Source organism: Rhea pennata, chromosome 1, assembly GCF_028389875.1.
Source record: "Rhea pennata isolate bPtePen1 chromosome 1, bPtePen1.pri, whole genome shotgun sequence".
Lineage (NCBI taxonomy): Eukaryota > Metazoa > Chordata > Aves > Rheiformes > Rheidae > Rhea > Rhea pennata.
Genome location: NC_084663.1, coordinates 202,431,160 through 202,449,655, shown reverse-complemented (window position 1 = coordinate 202,449,655; position 18,496 = coordinate 202,431,160). Strand labels below are relative to the sequence as shown.

Genomic DNA, 18,496 nt, shown 5'->3' with positions numbered 1-18,496 from the left:
CTAATTATCCCACATGGACTGAGACTGTCCGCCAAACATTTAGAAGTAAGTGAGAAGGGATTTTTCCTTTATAAACCTTTATATTGTTAGCATGACTGTAAGACCACGTATGCCAGCACAGGCTTTTTTTCATAGTTTTCCTTTTTTTGTATCCTCATATATTTTTTTGGATCATCATAGCTGAGTTAGGAATATAAGTCTGTGAAGTAAAGGGGGTTTTGTACATTTGTGAAAAGTTTAGTGCCTAGTGAAGGATACTGAGTCTCCAGCCTTTTAATATTTATTTCATTCTTGAAAGCTTTTTATCTTAGTAAGTAACCTGATTCAGTAACTTTGTTTAACTAGTCAAATAAATTCTGCTACCTAAGTCCTATTTGCAAAGTAGTCCTGCAAAGCTGGATTATAATATTTTATATCCAAGCCACTAAGTAGCACTGATTCCAAACCACCCAGCCAGATGCTGGATGTTGCATTACAGATGCCCTACGACAGCCTATTGACCAGTGAGCACATCTGCAAATTCTCAAAGCTATCTTCCGATTACTCCAGAAACAGTGTAGCATGATCTCTTCTTTTTCAAGTTAGCAAAATTAAGCCTTTCATACTGGTACCAGAATGACTGATGTCAGGTTTCACCTTCTGGAATGTAGACTGCATATCAATGGTAGCACTGGCAGAGTCTACAAGTTAAATTAATTACAAAATAGCATAGCAATGAAAAAAGCCATTAGTTGTTTTTAAGAAAACTACACTATCGTAATAGCCTTGCATGTTGGTTCAAGTATTTAGTTTGAGGTGGAAACTAAAAAAAGAGATCAAATATAATCCTAAGGATTTCTTTTGTGTATGTTTTTTTCATTCAACAATGATCACATTAAATAAATTGTTTCACTACTTCTAATAATTCCATTTTTTTTATAATCTAGATATTTTATGAGAAAATCAAAGACATACCATGTTCTTGAACTGGTAATTTCACTACTTAGTTCTGTTACAAAAAGAACTGTGCTCTCCAAGAATTAACACAGTTAATTTTGTTCCCAGTGCTATCTTAGTGATCTATATTTAGGGATTTTACTAGATTCAAATGGTAGGTATTTTCTGGATATTTTAGTAATGTTTGTTCACTGTTATTTGCTTTTATTATCCTTTTCATGTCTGATTATAATGATCAAAATGTATTTTCTATTGTTACTATGGGTGTCAATAGACACTGTGCCTTTCCTGAGGTAAAAAGTAATGCCTAGTTTTGTTAATTCTCTGTATTAATTCTGTACACCTTTGGAATTTATTAGGATATATAAAGCTAATTAAAACCTTTGAACTATATAAATATTAGTAGAACACTCATGGCAGGAAGATTGCTTTAAAATAAGAAGAAAAGCAGCTTTCTCCTACTGTGAATAACACGTATTGTAAGACTGTGCACAGAAAGCTAATGAAATGCAGTGTGCATGCCTACTGTAAGTAAAATGAGCTTTAAGATCAAACAGTTACCTGGAAGCTGTAAGATTTGGAATGGAGCAGAGAGCAATCCTGCAGCATAAAATGATGAAAGCCTTTGTGACTACTAAACGTGGTTTAAAAGTACACATTTTGCAATCTAAAAATAAAAAAGAGGTTAAAGCTATTCATCTTGTAGACTGGCAAAACTACAAATCTAAGCAAGAAATCCACTCTCATGATATATTTTTGGAGAAGTAATGTTTCCTCTGAACTCCACTGACCTGGAGCAAATATAACGCAGGAACTACCGGTTAAGTTGACCACACTCCTCCTTTCAGTTGTGATATTGCCAATAAAACTTAAAGACAAGCACTTGGGTTTAAAGGCCATCAGCCACCACATTATTAAATGGAACGTAAACAAGGTCAACAGATTTCTGTTGGTCCTTGAAATTACATTTGAGCTGTAGCAAAGGCCTTGAAGGCACTGTAAGTATAGACCCCATTAATTGGACTTGCAGGATAACATCCAAAATAATAAACAATTCTCAGAGGTTACTAGATACAGCAGAGTTCCCATCTAAACAGCTAGATTCCCTGTCCTCAACCCATCTCAAAGCAGGACAAGCTCATGTTAATCCATTAATTGGGCCTCTGCATTGGGTGCAAATGGGATAATTAGCACAGGGCTAAATCATGGAATCACAGAGTCATAGAATCAGTAAGGTTGGAAGGGACCTTTGGAGATCATCTAGTCCAACCTCCCCGCTCAGCAGGGTCACCTAGAGCATGGTAGACAGGGTTGCATCCAGGCAGGCCTTGAAGATCTCCAGAGAAGGAGACTCCACAACCTCTCTGGGCAACCTGTTCCAGTGCTCCATCACTCTCACGGTGAAGAAATTCCCCCTCATGGTCAGGCAGAACTTCCTGTGGTTCTGTCTATGACAGGGATTGACTAACGATGTGAAAGCCCAGATGATCAATGCCAGGGTTCAGACCTGTGCTTTGGCTCTTTTTTTAGTACAAGATTGGAGTACAGTATATTAGCATATTTGGAACATGAGTTCACTAACCCAGAGACTCTAGACTAAAATTCGTCCAGTAGTCTGATCTTGTAACAAAACTTCTGTTCTAATATCTCAAATGCTATAAAAGGGAAGGAGATTCATGAGTTTTAAAAAGATCCTTTGTTCTCTCTAAGCCGCTTCTTTACAAAAGTGAAGCTACTTAAAACTTCAGTCAGAAAGGGCTTAGAACAAGCACAAAAGCACAGAGCAGATGTGCTGATGTTCATGAACTCAGTGCCTCAAAGAGCCCCATCCTGTTCTGGGGGCAGTGATGCCTGAGCTGGCATTACAGAGGATGACGGAGGCAGCACAGATCACATTTGGGGAGGCAGTCAGAAAAGCACTGCAGTGCTAAAGATAGTCAACGGGAAATTCCTATGAAAGGAGCATGCTAAATACTCATTTTCTTACCCAAATTGGGACACCTTTACCAGGGTGACAGCTAGTCATGTCATTCATATTGTGATTCATAGACTATTAGTGCTTTTTCTCCTAAGGTGCAATGGCAGTTCCTGTTCCCTGCAGTGTTTACACATTTGTGTTAAGTCACAACTGTCACAACACAATGATCCAGCACACAGCATCTGAGCTGCAGGCTGGCATCTGGGCTCACAAAGCTCAACCCCTCTCAAGGACATCTTGCTCAAGTCTCCTATTTTTTCTTTGGACAAGGCAGGAAAATTATCACAGGAGCACAAAATGATGTATATACAACTTAACATCTATTCATTCAGGACACTAGGGATTTTTACTGACCTTTGTCCCTGGAATGAGTCACATCAAGACTATCCAGGTGGATCATCGGTGTCCTCTATTTCTTACCTTCTAAACTGGTGTCTAACCTTCCTGTCTGTCCTGTTGTTGGTTGAGATGTAACCTCTCTCCATTTCTCACCTGCCAGGGCGCTTTCACACCTATCTTACCACCTGGGTACACCATACAGTAGGAAACAGGTCGGAGGATGTATCAGCTAAAGCCATGGTGCCCAGTGCATTCGCCATGCATCACACTTCCTCACTGTCCTTGTTCCTTGCTATGTACAAACACTTTTTCATCTGTCACAACTGGGCAGAGCAAAAGGGCTTTATACTACAAGAAAGAGTCAAGCTCTTGTCTTCTGTAGTACCTTTACCATTATTCTGTAGTTGCTATCTCCTTGTCTTTTCCTCCTTTTCCTTATCTTTCATCTCCTTTCAGACTGACATCTTTTGCTCATATTGGCCTGGCAAATTGTCTTTTGTCCCTTCTCTTTTCTGTCTAGCACCCTCTTATTTCTGATCCTTTCTGAAAGTGCACCATAATTCTCTTAGAAAGTCTTTCACCCTCTTCCCCATGCTTTGCTTTCACTAAGCCAATGCGCCTTGTCACTAAGAAAGCAAGATCTTCAGGTCAAGAATTCTGTGTTCATAAAGTGCTACATATTGTACTTGTAGTGGTTTGGTAAAAGTAAGAATTATCCTGGTCAGACTGTAGTGGAGTAAATCAATGCACATTTTGGGATTCACAGGAGAGGGCACAGCCTCACTGAATGACTAAGGCTATTATTGGTAATAGTCTTTCAAGAGCTCTCACATTAACATTGTATCATAGCAAGTAATCTAAAGGACCTCTCAAGATGATCATTCCAACAATAAAAAGACACATAAAACAAGTTTGCCAAAATGCAGTCATGCATGTCCTGAAATGAAGTATCAATCTGTGGAATTGCTCTGAACAAAGATAGCTGACTAATATTCTTTATGCTGGGTTTCCAATGTTCTTAGAGCTGCATAAGAGCCTATTGTAGCCCCAAATGTCTTCTCTATGAAGGTCGACTGCACTATAGTGCGTTTATGACCAGTCATTTTCTGTGTAGTTTCCAGAGGAGCATTTGAGCAGACTGTGCATTTTTTTCTCAATTGGCTATTCTCAAATAAAAAATTGTTTTAGACATCCTGAACGATAACATAGCCCTCGGGAGAAAAGACTCTCTGCATTAGCCATCCGGCTGACACTATGAATGATTACAACCAAGCATAAAATTTAATGAGATTTCTACAAAAATGAGTGACATCTGCATAGCACTCAGGTCCTGGCTAACTGTTATACATTTGTCATCACTGAGGCTTTTGTCCTTTATTAATCCATTTTCAGGAATGCCTGCTGTTGGAAATGGAAATGATTTTTAGTAGTCCTCCTGCAGCCTGTGTATGAGCACACATCTCAGAAAGTATAACAGCACATTGTCATGTCTAGGAATGAATTTAAAAGGTTTAAAAAACAAGAGAACTCTGACAACAAAATATATTGAGAATTTAAGAGGAGACATCTGCAAAACTATATTTTTACATATTTTTGTATAAGCATAAGATTGCTCTTGCTCCAATAATACAGTGGCTAGAAACTAACAGTATTCTGTGTGCATGAGAGAAATATTGTCAAAGAGGAAAAGTACTAAAATATTTTCCTTTAATGTTGTTTACGCTTGGGACCATGATATAATACTGAGCCTATGGCTCTAAGTCAGTGAAAACATATGATTATAACAGGATTCCAGCTTTCCTTTAAACTTTCCCTCATGGCTACAAATAAAAATTTCACAAGAATTTTCCTATATCTGCAGATAGCCTGAAACAATAGATGATGGGGATCAAAGATTCTCCTGTTTTATTAAATTAGCCCCTGGACTTATTATTCTGAGATGAGAGCCTGACCCATCCCACCACAGAACAGCAAATACACAAGAGGAAGAGAGGAGTGCAGGGGACACGGATCCTTGAGGTCATTCTTCTGACGTATTTTCTCTAGGGAAGACAAGACCACCCAATTACAAATGCAAGTGGAACTCCAGAAGGCCAAGAGCCACAAGGTGTCCAAGGGAATGGCACCATCTTATTTCAGTACTGTTTACAACTAAAGATGAAAGACATTTATAAGGAGCAAAGTCAAACCTGCTAAGCACACGGAGCAAGGGAAGAAGAGAGAATCCCCGCTTTGGTAGCACCTGGTCTTCATAGGCTACCCAGCTTCCTCTGCAGTAAAAATCTTCATTCTTCCCATGACCCTACCCAATGCACCGGACTCCAGCAGGGATGATTGGTGTATACTGTGGAGACAATGTTCTTCCTTCATACATCCATAAGATTAAACTTTTCAAAATTTCTATAAAACAAGACATTCATCAGTCTTCTTGTTATCATTGTGATTTTTATTTCTAAATACCTTATCTTTCCAGCATTTAATGCCAACTTGTTGATCACAGATTTTACAAAGCAAGCAGAAGAAAGTGAATACCTTAATGTACGTTCTTATGTGAAGACACAATGTTTCTTTCATTAAGAAGCTATAGAACTGAAATATTACAAAAAGCCAAACATATTGTTGCCATAGTTCATGTAAACATAATTTTGTTGAAGAAATATCATGGGAAATATAAAATTGTCTGTAGTTGCAAACACCACAAAGGCACTGAACAGCTAAAAAATATTTCAGTTACTAGGGGTTTTTTTTTATCCTTTGATACTCACACAGATTTGTTTCAACTCACAGACTAAGGATTCTATGGAACAACAGATTTAGTTATATGAAACAATGCTTTAAAAAATATTAAGCTTAATAATACAGAAATCTTGGCTCCACTTCACATGGAGGCTCCAAATCTGACCATTCACCTCCCTGGTCCATAAGTGGCGAGGTCCAACAGTTCAGCAAGTGGGGCAACCCAACTCATGCAACTCACAGTTAGGGTGAAAAGGAAGGTAGGTAGCCAAAGGCGCTGCTCCATGAAGCATGCTGGGGGAAAGTCTAATATATGCAAACTGCACAATACTCCCCCAAAAATGTAGCAACAATTGCTTTCTATTAAAAATGTTGTCTGGATTGTTACCTTTCCTGCAGTTCTGCTTTTAGAGAAAATAGCCAGTGGTGCATTTTTAATTGAGGTTTCACAGGCTTCCATCTGCATGTGCAGAAGCAAAATTTCAACTTTCAACAGCAGGAGGCTGGAAAAGAATTAGAAGTTTAGATACCAAGAATATCCAGATTTGTCATAGTCAACTATATAACTAATTATCAATATTTCACAGAAGTGTTAAGTCCTGTCCTTCAGAATTTAAGTCAGTTTTTAAGTATAAGTAACAATAATAAGATTTTTACTCTACATTTACTTGTGATAGAGATGTACCTCTTCCCCTGAATATCTGGTTCCAATACCAGTTGAAGAGGATCCTGAACCAGGAAAACTTTAGCTCCAATCTAGTTTGACCATTGCAATTTGACAATCATCTCAAACACTAACAATATTAATATCCATAAGAATTACAGCAGAGAAAGAAAGGAGTTATATCTACAGTTTTCATTGCAAAGTCATGCTTCCTAATCACCATACACCTGACTTACTGAATCAATCATGAGGTTTATTAAAATGCTGATTCCTATATTCTCTTTTGATACAGCTAAGTAAAATAAATAATACCTCTATTTTCACACAAAAAGTTATTGGGTTTGTTTACTTGTTTTTAATGGAAGAACAATAAAAATCAACTTTCAAAACTTTTTTTTAAATAGCTTTCAATCTAACAGGTAATGGACTTCCAGTAAAAAGGTAATCCAAAATAACCAAGACTGCATCCCTGAAGAAGCTAATCTGAGAGAAAAGATGTACACTGAGTTCTTGATTTGACTATTATTAGAATTATTCCTTTTCAAGAAATGCATACATCTTTGCTTCATTTTGGTCATTATTCTTCTCTCCTACCAACAAGCTGCACACAGAAGATGTGATGGTAGTGGGTCAGTCTAGCCTTCGATGTGTCTTAAAGCTGCACATTTTATTCTTTAATTTTAGGTTCAGAACAATTATAGTAACTGAGGATTTTTTAAATGTTTCTATTTCTAATTTTTATACTATCGCTCTGACAGGTTAATTGCTTCTCCCCTAGACTACATTAAAGAATAGAAACAATCACAATTTACCACTAGAAATTATGGAAATGAGCTATCTCAGTGATGTACTAGTAAGCATTTCAAACTTTATGTTTCATGGATATTTAACTCCTTTGGATCCCTACAGAATACATGTATCCTGTATTACTGCTGATAAATTCTGATGGTGTGCTCTTTTTGACTGTTCTACTTTACTTCTAGGTCCTCCAGGTCCCCCAGGGGTTGTGATAGTGGAAGAAATTACAGACACCACAGCAACACTCTCCTGGAGTCCTGGGGCAGACAATCATAGCCCTATCTCCCTCTACAACCTACAAGCACGCAGTCCATTTTCACTTGGCTGGCAGACTGTAAAAACAGGTGAGAAAAGCTTGCAACTACCATGAGTAGGCTGAGTTCAAAATTCCTGGCTCATGACAATAATAACAGCTGGCAACTGTAAAAACAGATGCTATTGAGATAACAATGACAAATGAAAAGCACGGGTTTTTTTTTTTTTTTTTTCATTTCTTTCTCATATCACTTAGCAACAGCTCTGTAAGATCAATGCAAAGACCTCTGCCATAATGCTTCTATGGATAGACCCCTGTATCCTTTAATCCATGTCTTTTCAGGAGTACCAGATTGCCAAAAACTTAGTAGTGATTTCTGACATACTAGATTCTCGACCTCTGTCATTTGTAATGGTCTTTACGCCTACTTGCCACTGAGACACTGCATGTGAGCTTCAGATTTGTGAATGATCTCCACATATGTTTTACTGCCTGCAGTTCCAGATGTCATAAGTGGTGATATGGAATCTGCAATGGCTGTCGAACTGAACCCTTGGGTGGAGTACGAGTTTAGAGTTGTTGCGACTAACAAAATTGGGACCGGTGACCCAAGTGCACCATCCCGAGTGATTAGAACCAATGAAGCAGGTAAGAAAACAAGCTAATTTTCTAGGACTATCAAAACCATTTCAGTATAAAAACAATAACATTTTCTTCTCCCTGTCAAACATCTCTGTGTTTGGTCTTCACTGTTCGAGGGTGATATTCACAGGAATGGGGAGGAGGGAGGTAGCTTGTTTTGATTACAGGAATATTGTTCAATTTACAAAAACTTAAATAACCACAGCCCCTAGTGTCTTACTACATCCGTGCTGTCTTACTCTTCTTCTTACATGTAAGCCTTTCTGCCTACCCTCTGCTAGGCTTCCACTCCTCTAAATTTCATGCTGCTTCTCTGTCCCAAGCAGCCTCCCCCCCACCCACCACATCCTTCATAACTTCTCTTCTTGAAGGTCCACAGAAAGACTTGTCAGCACTTCAAGGAAACTGTGGAAGCTGCTTCATTTAAAAGGTCATATACTCTAAGTATTTCTTCACCAGGCATATACCACCATGAATTGTTTGTGCACCTGAAGAAATCTTCTTGGTTTTTTTTAAGAAATATTTTTGATTGCAACAACACTGCAGAAACGCAGGAAAAAAGTAATATATACCATATTTGAATCTCCTGGAAATGCCAATGGCGTTTAAAAGTCTGGAATCACTGAGAGTGATTTGGGTGGAATGAAGAGAGCTAAAGAACAAGTGACATTTGAAGGGAAGGGAACTTGAGAAAAGTTCCTGGGCAGCTAAAGGCAGGCATACAGGTTTAAATGACAGCAAGAGATAGGAGTAAGGTTTGATGAAAGCCTCCTTTCTAGAATACTTTGAAGCTTTTCCATTGCTACATATATTCCTCTTTGTTACCTAGGAAGTCTAACAAAGTTTAATCTTGTTTTGATTTTTCCTCAGCTGAACAAATTTTAAGTAGCCTATTAATCATACAGAATAGTTGAGTTCTAAATTCAAAGATTCCACTTTAACTGGAAGTATAACTGATATTATAATTGTAAGTACATTAGTTATGTTGGAGTCTGTTTTCTCTCTTCTCATTAAAGGAGATTATAAGAATTCAAGTGGTAATGCCAAAATGTACCTATCCCTCCCATTCTGAATTAAAAGTTCTTATCTTTTAAAATATGCTAATCTTGTGAATCAGTTCTATACTTCGTACATCTGAGTACATACCACTCATAAACATTCACAACAGAATATATGGACTGATAGTTCTTAGATATCATCATAGAACCACAGAATTAACTGAATAATTAAGGTTGAAAGGAATCTGAGGAGGTCTCTAGTCCAACCTCCTGCTCAATGCTGGGCCAACACTGAGTTCAGACCAGGTTGCCCAGAGTTTTATCCAGTGTAGTCTTGAAAATCTCTAGGGATAGAGACTGCACAACCTCCCTGGGCAACCTGTTCCAGCAATTAATTATTCTCCTTGTAGGTTTTGTTTTATTATTATTATATCCAGTCTGAACACTGCTCTTTTCAGTATGATCACTGTCTCTTGTTCTCCGCCACACACTATCATGAAGATCATGGCTCCATCTCCTCAACAATGTTTCCATGGACTCTGGGGCTGCTGTTAGGTGCCTTCAAAGTTGTCTCTGCTCCAGGCTGGAGAAGCCCAACTCCCCTAGCCTCTCCTCACAGGCCATGTAATTCAGCCTCGAATACCCATTAGCCCTGCCCTGAACTCCCTCAAAGTCTTTGCTCTTCAGGAGGGCCCAAAATTGGATGCAGAATGCCAATATGCAGCCTAAAAGACCTATCTTCGATTGTAATAAGATCTATTTATTTTTTTCTATTTTAAATAACTGTATAGTTGTTGGCATATATTACATTTCACTGTGCAATCATGGAACTGCATTTAAAGCCTTTTGATTCACATTCATGCATGTTGAAAGATGCATTATTTCCAACTCTCTCCTTCATCTTCTACAAGCTCCCCACAGTGTGAAACTCAGTGACTTTATACAAGAAGCTTCAGATGTTACATACTTTGCTCCATTACATTTTAAAGGGAAGAAAATGAAAATGAAATAAAAATAAAAATTGCATGGGCTACTTTCATGTGAGATAATTTTCAAAAAAGCTTATTCCACAACCATGACACTTTACATACTTTTGTTTCATATGTAGCACTAGCTCTGAAAATACTGCTGAACTCAAATGTTCTAACTATGTCTCTGTTTATTCAGGTGATACAAATCAGAGACACAAACATTCTGGGAAAAGTTTATCTTGTGCAATAGGTTGCATCGCTGGGCTTTTGTTCTTTGAGATTTATGAATATGTGCTCTGTTTTTGAAAGGATGGTGCAGAGTTTTAATATATTTAAGCAGTGAATAGAATGTTTTTCTTACCAACTGAAGTTTGAAAATGTCAGACTTTTATCTAGCTGTCTTTTCTTTGTATTTTCCTTCTTTTTCTTTCCCAGTGTTTACCAAACAAAAGTTATATTGACATATTCCTATAACTCCAGTAAAAGTCATCTTCATACATCTTCACTATTCCTTTGGACAATCATTGCAATTTTAACTCTGAAAAAATATTTAATAAATCATACTAATGAGCACTCAAAAAAAAATTGGAGGACAGACAAAGCATGCGGAGTGTGGTGCATTTTTCACGCAGTGACTGGTATTTGCTTGCGGGTAATAATCTATTATTGCTGCCATCTGGAGGAACAGAGTCTTTAACTCAAGTAGTAACCATCTGTAACAAGTACACACCAGTATGGGACTCCTTCTGACAAAAAAATATTGTAGCTAATTACAGTGCAGGTCTTCTTAATTGAAAACTTGAAAACATATAAATTAAAATAGGAAAAGGCCAAACAAAGTGTTTTTTCCTTACACCTTCTGCTTTTTTTTTTTTTTATTTATTTTTTATTTTTTATTTTTTAACCAGAGTTACAGCTACCCAACTGCTGTGTTAGTCAGGAGCATTTTGTAGTAAGACACTGAATTCCAAATAGGTGCCACTAAAACAACTGAACAGTCTTCAGAGAAGTTGAAGCTGAATTTATTTGATATGCCATTTAACACAACATAGTAAAGTAAAAGTTAGATGTCATTACTTCAATTTCGAAAGGCTTTTCTTTCAAGACACCCTTTCATTTCTGCTTGTTTTGTGTTTGCTGTTGTCCTTTTTAGTAAAAGAGATAGACTGGTAGATGCTCTCACACCTTTTTAGTCTACAGAGAGAGTGAGAAGACAGGTTTTACAGTAAGATTTAACTTCCAAATTTTCTGGAACCCCTTTGCAATGCAAATGGTTGTAAAGTAGGAGCAATAACCTGATAAGTCTATCAGGTTCAAAAAGTCATCCAAATAAATAAATAAATAAATGTTCAGAAAAATAGCGTATTGCTTATAAAATCAGAAAATAGCATGTTACAGTGCTCTCAAAATATTGGAGGTTTCAAGATCTGGTTCATTCTGGCAGCCATCTTTTCCTGATCTCCAGATGTTCTTGAAAGCCAAGGCACTTAAATCTTGTCTGTTCAGCTCCACGCTTTGAGATTACGTATTTAGCGATCTTGTGAACTGTCAAGTTCAGGACAGTCTTCAGTTAACAAAACTAAAACAACAGAAAAGCTAGTAGTAGTTTTCTTTGGTTTTGCTGTACGCTTTTCCAAATTAGCACATTAATATCTAGCCTATTACCCAGTGATCTATTCTCTTTCAAAATCTCTCTCCTCCTAATCTTTTATCTGAGCACTGCAGGGGGAAACAGCTGCAAACACGGGCTCCAGTTTTAATGCTATAGGTCCCAACTCTCAGGGAAGTGTATGTGAAAGGACACTATTTATTGGAAATGTCACCCTCTCTACGTGGGAAGTAGCAGAGTAACCTGGCTATCTGCAGTGATATTAGACATGCTCCTCGAGTAAAACCTGCCCTGCATGGGCAAAAAACTGCAGAAATATCCATCTCCCAGTGGAGAACGTGACTCTCCTGCTCAGTCGAGAGCTGTGATCCACAAGGCTGAAGGATAGCCATAAAAACAATCCACAGGGGCAGTAAATGTATGATTCTGCTTCCATTATTTTATACTTAAATGGAAATTGGCATCTGTAATTTAATGGCATAAGCTAATTTGACTTGAGACTGAAGGCTTTTTCTCTCCCCACACCTCACTTATTTTATCACTGCTTCCCCAAGATAGTAACAACATTTTATATTAGTCCATTATTTAAAAATACCTGTGGAAGCAATACGTAAGATGCTGTAAGGAAATCAACGGAATAATAAACAGGTTTCCATTTGCTTTAATTTTCTAATTAAACCCTAATCTTATTACTTAGTTCATATTTAGTTAACATGATTGCTTTTCATAGCTACTTTCACTGGAATGGATAAAACTGCAATTTTCTGGCACATCTAACTTATAGCCAGCTGCTGTATTTCTGTTAGTTCTAGCCTTGATACATATTTTACAGGTCCACAAGGTGAAAAGAGCCAATAACGTGAATATAAACATGCCTGGCATTCCACTAAGGCAGTCGGGCATTTGAGGCCTGAGGGCAAAGCATCAATTACATTATCTATTCATGGGAAAACATGGGGAGAAAAGAAATTGAGTAGAATCTAAGTTTAACCTGGTAATCATGCATGCAAACTCAATTCTGTGAGGTAACAGTTTAATGCAATTTATTGGTAGCAGAATTATGTAGAATTAAAAAATAAATCTCTTTTACTCTCAACCAGAAATTCCTCTTGTTATAATAAGAAACACATATGTCCTAGCAAAAATAAATAAATAAATAAAATTAAATTAAAAAAAAAAAAAAAAAAAAAGACGAAGAAGAAGAAGAAAGAAGGTTATCTGCCTTTGGACTGTTTTCATTTTAGTTTCTTTTGTGTGTGTATGTGACCTGGATAAAAGGAGTTTCAGGTTTTCCCATGATCATAGCTAATTTTATTGTAGAAAAAAAGTAAATAGATTGTTACATCTATGACATTTAGGGGAATAATTCAACTAAAGCCTTTGAGGAAAGGGTGTCTCCACAGGGAACAAAAGTAAAAAAGTAGACAGTAATCATTGACTGTATGGGTATATTTAAAATCAATAGACTACTAATACATAATATTGCCCAAACTCACAGGTCCAAACTGTACTGACAAAGAATCTAAGTATGTATGCTACTGAAAAAATCAGGAAAACTAAGGAATTGTTTTTTCTTGTTCTTCTGACATATATTCTGCAGCACCAAAGATTTCAGTCCAATGTGTGGTAATTTGGAGAATATTCAGACTGAATCTTGCGGCCATGCATGACCTTATTAACAAAGTAGAATTGAATCATATCTCCTACTCAATTACAAATATTAAAAATACAGAAGAAAATGAAACAAGAAACATGTAGACTTCAGACCAGCTTGGGCATTTTTTACTCTCTGTTTTCCAATCAGTTGAATACAGTGCATAGTCTGCTTCAGAGAAGCTGGCTCATTTTACATCTTATTCCCAAGCAGATGAGATGTGAAAAGTTTCCTGGGAGGGTGAGAACTTGAGGGCTGGTCTTTCACATGATGAAAGTGTTTTTATTTACCATTTGCCTGTTTCCCAGATGTGTACTGCAGAATATGTATGAAGGAAAACAACGGAGAAGAAAAAGCTTCTGAATGCGTTCTTGCTTTGGTCCTTCACGTTAGGAAGTTCTGTCAGGCTGGTGACAAACCCTTTTTTCTCCCTATATCTTTTGCATAGTTAAAAAGAGGCATTTTTAAAACTACATCTATATCTTACAAGATATAAAGAGTGTAAAAGAAACAAATAATAACTGTAATGGTATATCAAGTAAACATTTTCTTAATGACTAAAGCCATGTTTAATAATTGCCTTTCCCAAAAAATGTAGCACCAGCAACATTTACTTTTCTTTTGCATTATTTGTTGAGATTTTTCAGAGTATATACAAAATAATCAATGTGGAAGATATCTTCATGAGTTTAGAATTCAAGCACAATAAGCAAAACCTTGTGATTAAAACTCGGAGTTGAGAATTGGCAAATCTGGACTCAGTCTCTTATTAGAAACCTCTATGTAAATTTGAGCAACTCATGTTAGCATTTCCTAATCTGAAAAATTCGATGCTAGTAAGGATTTTGCTTCATACTGTCTTCTCTCTGTTCAGATTGAAATACTGAATTATAAGGACTATATTTAGTTATAAGTTTCTGCAATAATATTACACTTAATTGCAATCTTTACTGCTAAATACTGTTGTTCCACACACAAAATGTCACTACAAAAATTAAGAAACTGTAATTCCTCTTCTTACTAACCAAACATGCTATTTTGAAAAAAAATATATTAATTATTCATTCAATGCTACCATTATTGTTATTGTTGTTATTATTATTATTATTATTTCTTTACAAGACTGGAATGTGAAGAAGTAGCTGTACTGTGTTTCAAGTACTTTCAGTCTTTCCAGGTTCAACCTGACAACTTTATCTTTCTTTCTGTAAATGCTGGGTACCTACAGCTAGAGCAATATAAGAGATTTTTTTTTTCAGTTCACCAAAGTAAAAACAGGGGGGAATAACTAATTTTAAACAAAAAGAAAAATTTCTTCATTGTCTTTAGCAAACTGAAAGTAAATAATAATTTGGGATCAAATTAAAAATCTCTGTCAAATGGAAAGGTTCTCATTTGTCTTCATAGTTTTAATGTCCCAGTATTTTTAAATAAAATCGAAGTAAAATTCAAATTATGCTTCTTTTTAAAATAAATATGGAAATGCTTCATTTGTTAAAATATCAGAATGAAATATTTAACCATTTTAAATATTTTTCCACAAAGTGAGTAGCTGAAATCTCTTAATGAGCTCGTCTTTATAATCTGCTGCTTTCAGTAAAAGAATAGAAAATTAAACAGCTGTATTAAGTAGAGAGAGGGGGATTTTAAAACCTCTGTACCTAAAATCTGATTTAAGCACTCTAAAGCAATGAATGAGTTTTGAAAGCATTCAATACAGCAGGAGGCTGGAGGGAAAGTTAATCCCTACCCCAAATATTCATAGTCTATAGTGTAGACCATGCTATAGACCAATAACTATAATATTACCCACCACTTCTAAAAGCTTTACAAACTACAGATACAATTTTAAAATGTATAAGTGGCATTTTTCAGTGCTTTGGAATCTCTGCTCCCAAGAGCATCTCTGAGTCAGCATCAGCCCATGCACAAAGCCCTCAGCAACATCAGCACTGTGCACACATTTTGTCCTAACTAAAAAGAACTGCTTTTTATGTTTATTTAACTTTGTAATGATAAGATACACAGAAATTCTTAAAGAATTTGCCCTTTCAGTTAGGCTTCATGTGCAAGCTTTGCAATATCACATCACTCTTTGCACATTTACATTTTAAGCGTTCCATCAAGGGCTTCATGGAGCTGCTGAGGGCTACGTTCTTTGTGCTGCTCTGCAAGAAAATTTCAAGGGAGGTAGAGTTAATTGTGTTTATTTTCACTTTCATTTTCAGTAAATAGTAGAATTGCCATGAAAATCCTATGAGAACGAATCCTGCTATTTCTGTTTAAATCAAACTCATAGCAAAGTCATTTCAAGATTCCTGTTTGTTTCCTTTAAGTGGAGATTTCAGCCTCAATGTGTGTCAGTAGACACAATTTACTGTGATGCCTGTCTTCTAGTCACCACACTTGCAAAACTTTCAGGACACGGTTATTAGTGCCATTTAGTTGTTTGTTTTACTGAAATGATGAAGAGACCTAGTTTTGAACTCGCAATTTTACCAGTGGCTGAAGAAACAAAGAAAAAGAAGAGCTGACCTGATCTCAAAGCACTTACAATCTAAGACGAGGACAGGAGAAAATAGCCCGCACAAACAGGCAATAACAGGCAGCAGATAAAGGAGCCACTGAGGCAGTGTTGGTCAGAATTAAGGATATTCAATCAAGTACGGTCACATTTTATACTGGAATATTGCAGCACAAAATTTGAAGGAGGATTTTCCTAGAAGAGATAAAATACAGACATTTGCGGATGTTATGAGCAAATTTATCCCAGGTATGCAGGGATCCAGGGCAGAAAACAAAAAAATTACACTTTTTAAACTGCAATAAGTGAATGCTCAAAACTGATATCATGCAAAGTAGGAAATGATCAGAGCGGGGATATGAAAGGAACTGTATCAAAGACAAGTCATTTTTCTTTATCATGGTAAAGAACAACCACCAAGTGGAGACATGCAAAGGAGAGTATTATTATCTAGTAATAATTATTAGAAATTATATTTTCCACAATCTTCTGAGTTGGTACTGGGAGAGAAAGATTGCAGGGCCAGAGAAAAATGATGTTTTACTAGTTGTATTAGTGAAGAGATGAAATGAGGACAGGACTGGAGAAGGCTCTTAGTACACTCCAGAGATAATAAAAAGTCATTATCTTACTATAAATGTCTGTTATAAGTTTTAATGGACAGTTCTTTGCATCACCTGTTGATAAATTGGAGGAATAAAGCCTGAAAGAACCATTTGGAATCATTTCTTCAGGTGTTTTATGGCTCCTATTAGATTGTAGTACTGAAATAGGGTTCAGCTGGGTGAGGCAGATCCCCAGCAGTCTCTCTGGTATCAAGTAATTCCAAAACAACAATTGGCAGCAGGAAGGAAACAATGAGAAAATAAATAAATTATAGCTGTAGAATTTTAGAAATGTGAGTGACAACTGAAAAAAATAATAAATAGTTTGCTGTAACTGTAAGCAGTGGCTGCAAAAAAAAAGAGAAAGTCAAAAATTGTGATACAGGCAATGATGATTTCTGAAGCATTTGTTTTTTAAACATTAATTCATGCTAGAAATGAAACAGTTTAGAGTAATTTTCAGAGTGACAAGACCAGCTTAACTATAGTTCCTCTTATTTTAATGGCAGTTCTCATTTCAATGACAGATTTTGTTTAAAGCCTGTAGGACGATAATTCTATGATTTTGGGGAAAAAATAAAGCATAGGCAGATTATATAAGAATGGGAAAATAATTGTGAGTGTAACTAGAGTTATGAAGTGCTAAGACAAAAAGTTGCCAAATTTTGTTGTTTACCAATAAAGTCGAAAAAAAATTGTTTAGAGCACATGGAAAACAATCTCGCTTCTTAGATCAGGATAGGCATAGGTTTATTTATATTTGTTGGCAAGGATGCATACTTATGCCTTTTTAATTTCCCTGAAAAAGCCTAACTCAGAGACAATAAGGAGCACATTTCGCATACCAAATCAGCATCTGTTATATATGGTACCCCTATCAAGGTAGAGCTCAACAGTGGGACATAGGAGATGTCCATACCACAGCGTGAAGTGGAGATATGTGGAAGTGCTTTACCCCGGTAAAGTGCACAAGGATATGAGCTATAGTTGCAGAGATCACCAAGCTAATTTCCTGTGAATCTTATGAGAGGTCAAAAACCAGTAAGGATAGGGAACTGTTTCTGCAATTAGGCAATCAATAGGTCATTAGAGACTGTGCTGAGGGCAGAACCTGCGGGGTGCCCGGAGCAGAAGTAAAATTGAAGACAGTCTAGAAATAGAACGGAGATGAGATTCAGACAGCATTTGCAAATTATACCTTTAATTAGTGTGGCTGAAGAAAGGGGAGGGAAACAGGTAGGATCAAAGGTGTTCTTTTTTTAATGGAAAAAATGAAGCATTGAAGAAAAAGAGATAAAGGACAGCAAGAAGTAACAATCAAGAATCAGTGTAAGGGTAAGACTTGGAGAGTTTGGGGGGGGAGGAGAGTAAATAGGAGATTTCTGTATCTAAGAAGGGAGACAAGAAGCAGGAGAGAAAGGGAAGAGAACACATTATATTTTCTTAATTTTTTCTCAGAAGAAATCCGGGATGGTAAGAAAAAAAAGTGAGAGAGGTACAAGGAGATTTGAAGCAAGGATAGGGAAAGATGGCTGTCAAATTCAGCTGTTTGAAGAGAGAGGAAAAAAAAGAAAGAAAAAGAAAGTATGAATATAGTAGAACTGAATAGGAGAGAATGATTTTTGCTGTGGAGGAAATCAGCTTCATCACAAACCCTCTCGAGAAAATCTACTTGCTGTGAGAACTGAAGCCAAAGAACCAAACGTTAAGGTGAGCCTTAGCCAGGAGCTGTGAAGCAGCTCTGGTGGTCAGACAGGTCGTGAGCAGACAGCTTAAAATCACCAGG

General features: G+C 36.7%; 1 protein-coding gene across 1 annotated transcript in view; it reads left to right on the top strand.

Moving 5' to 3' along the window:
* CNTN5 (contactin 5) overlaps window positions 1-18,496 on the top strand; it is a 660,492-nt gene that overhangs the window by 607,955 nt on the left and 34,041 nt on the right. Inside the window, exons 18-19 of the mRNA XM_062567302.1 lie at window positions 7,637-7,795; window positions 8,206-8,355. Of these exons, the coding sequence (XP_062423286.1) occupies window positions 7,637-7,795; window positions 8,206-8,355 (309 nt within the window). The remainder of the gene's footprint in view (window positions 1-7,636; window positions 7,796-8,205; window positions 8,356-18,496) is intronic.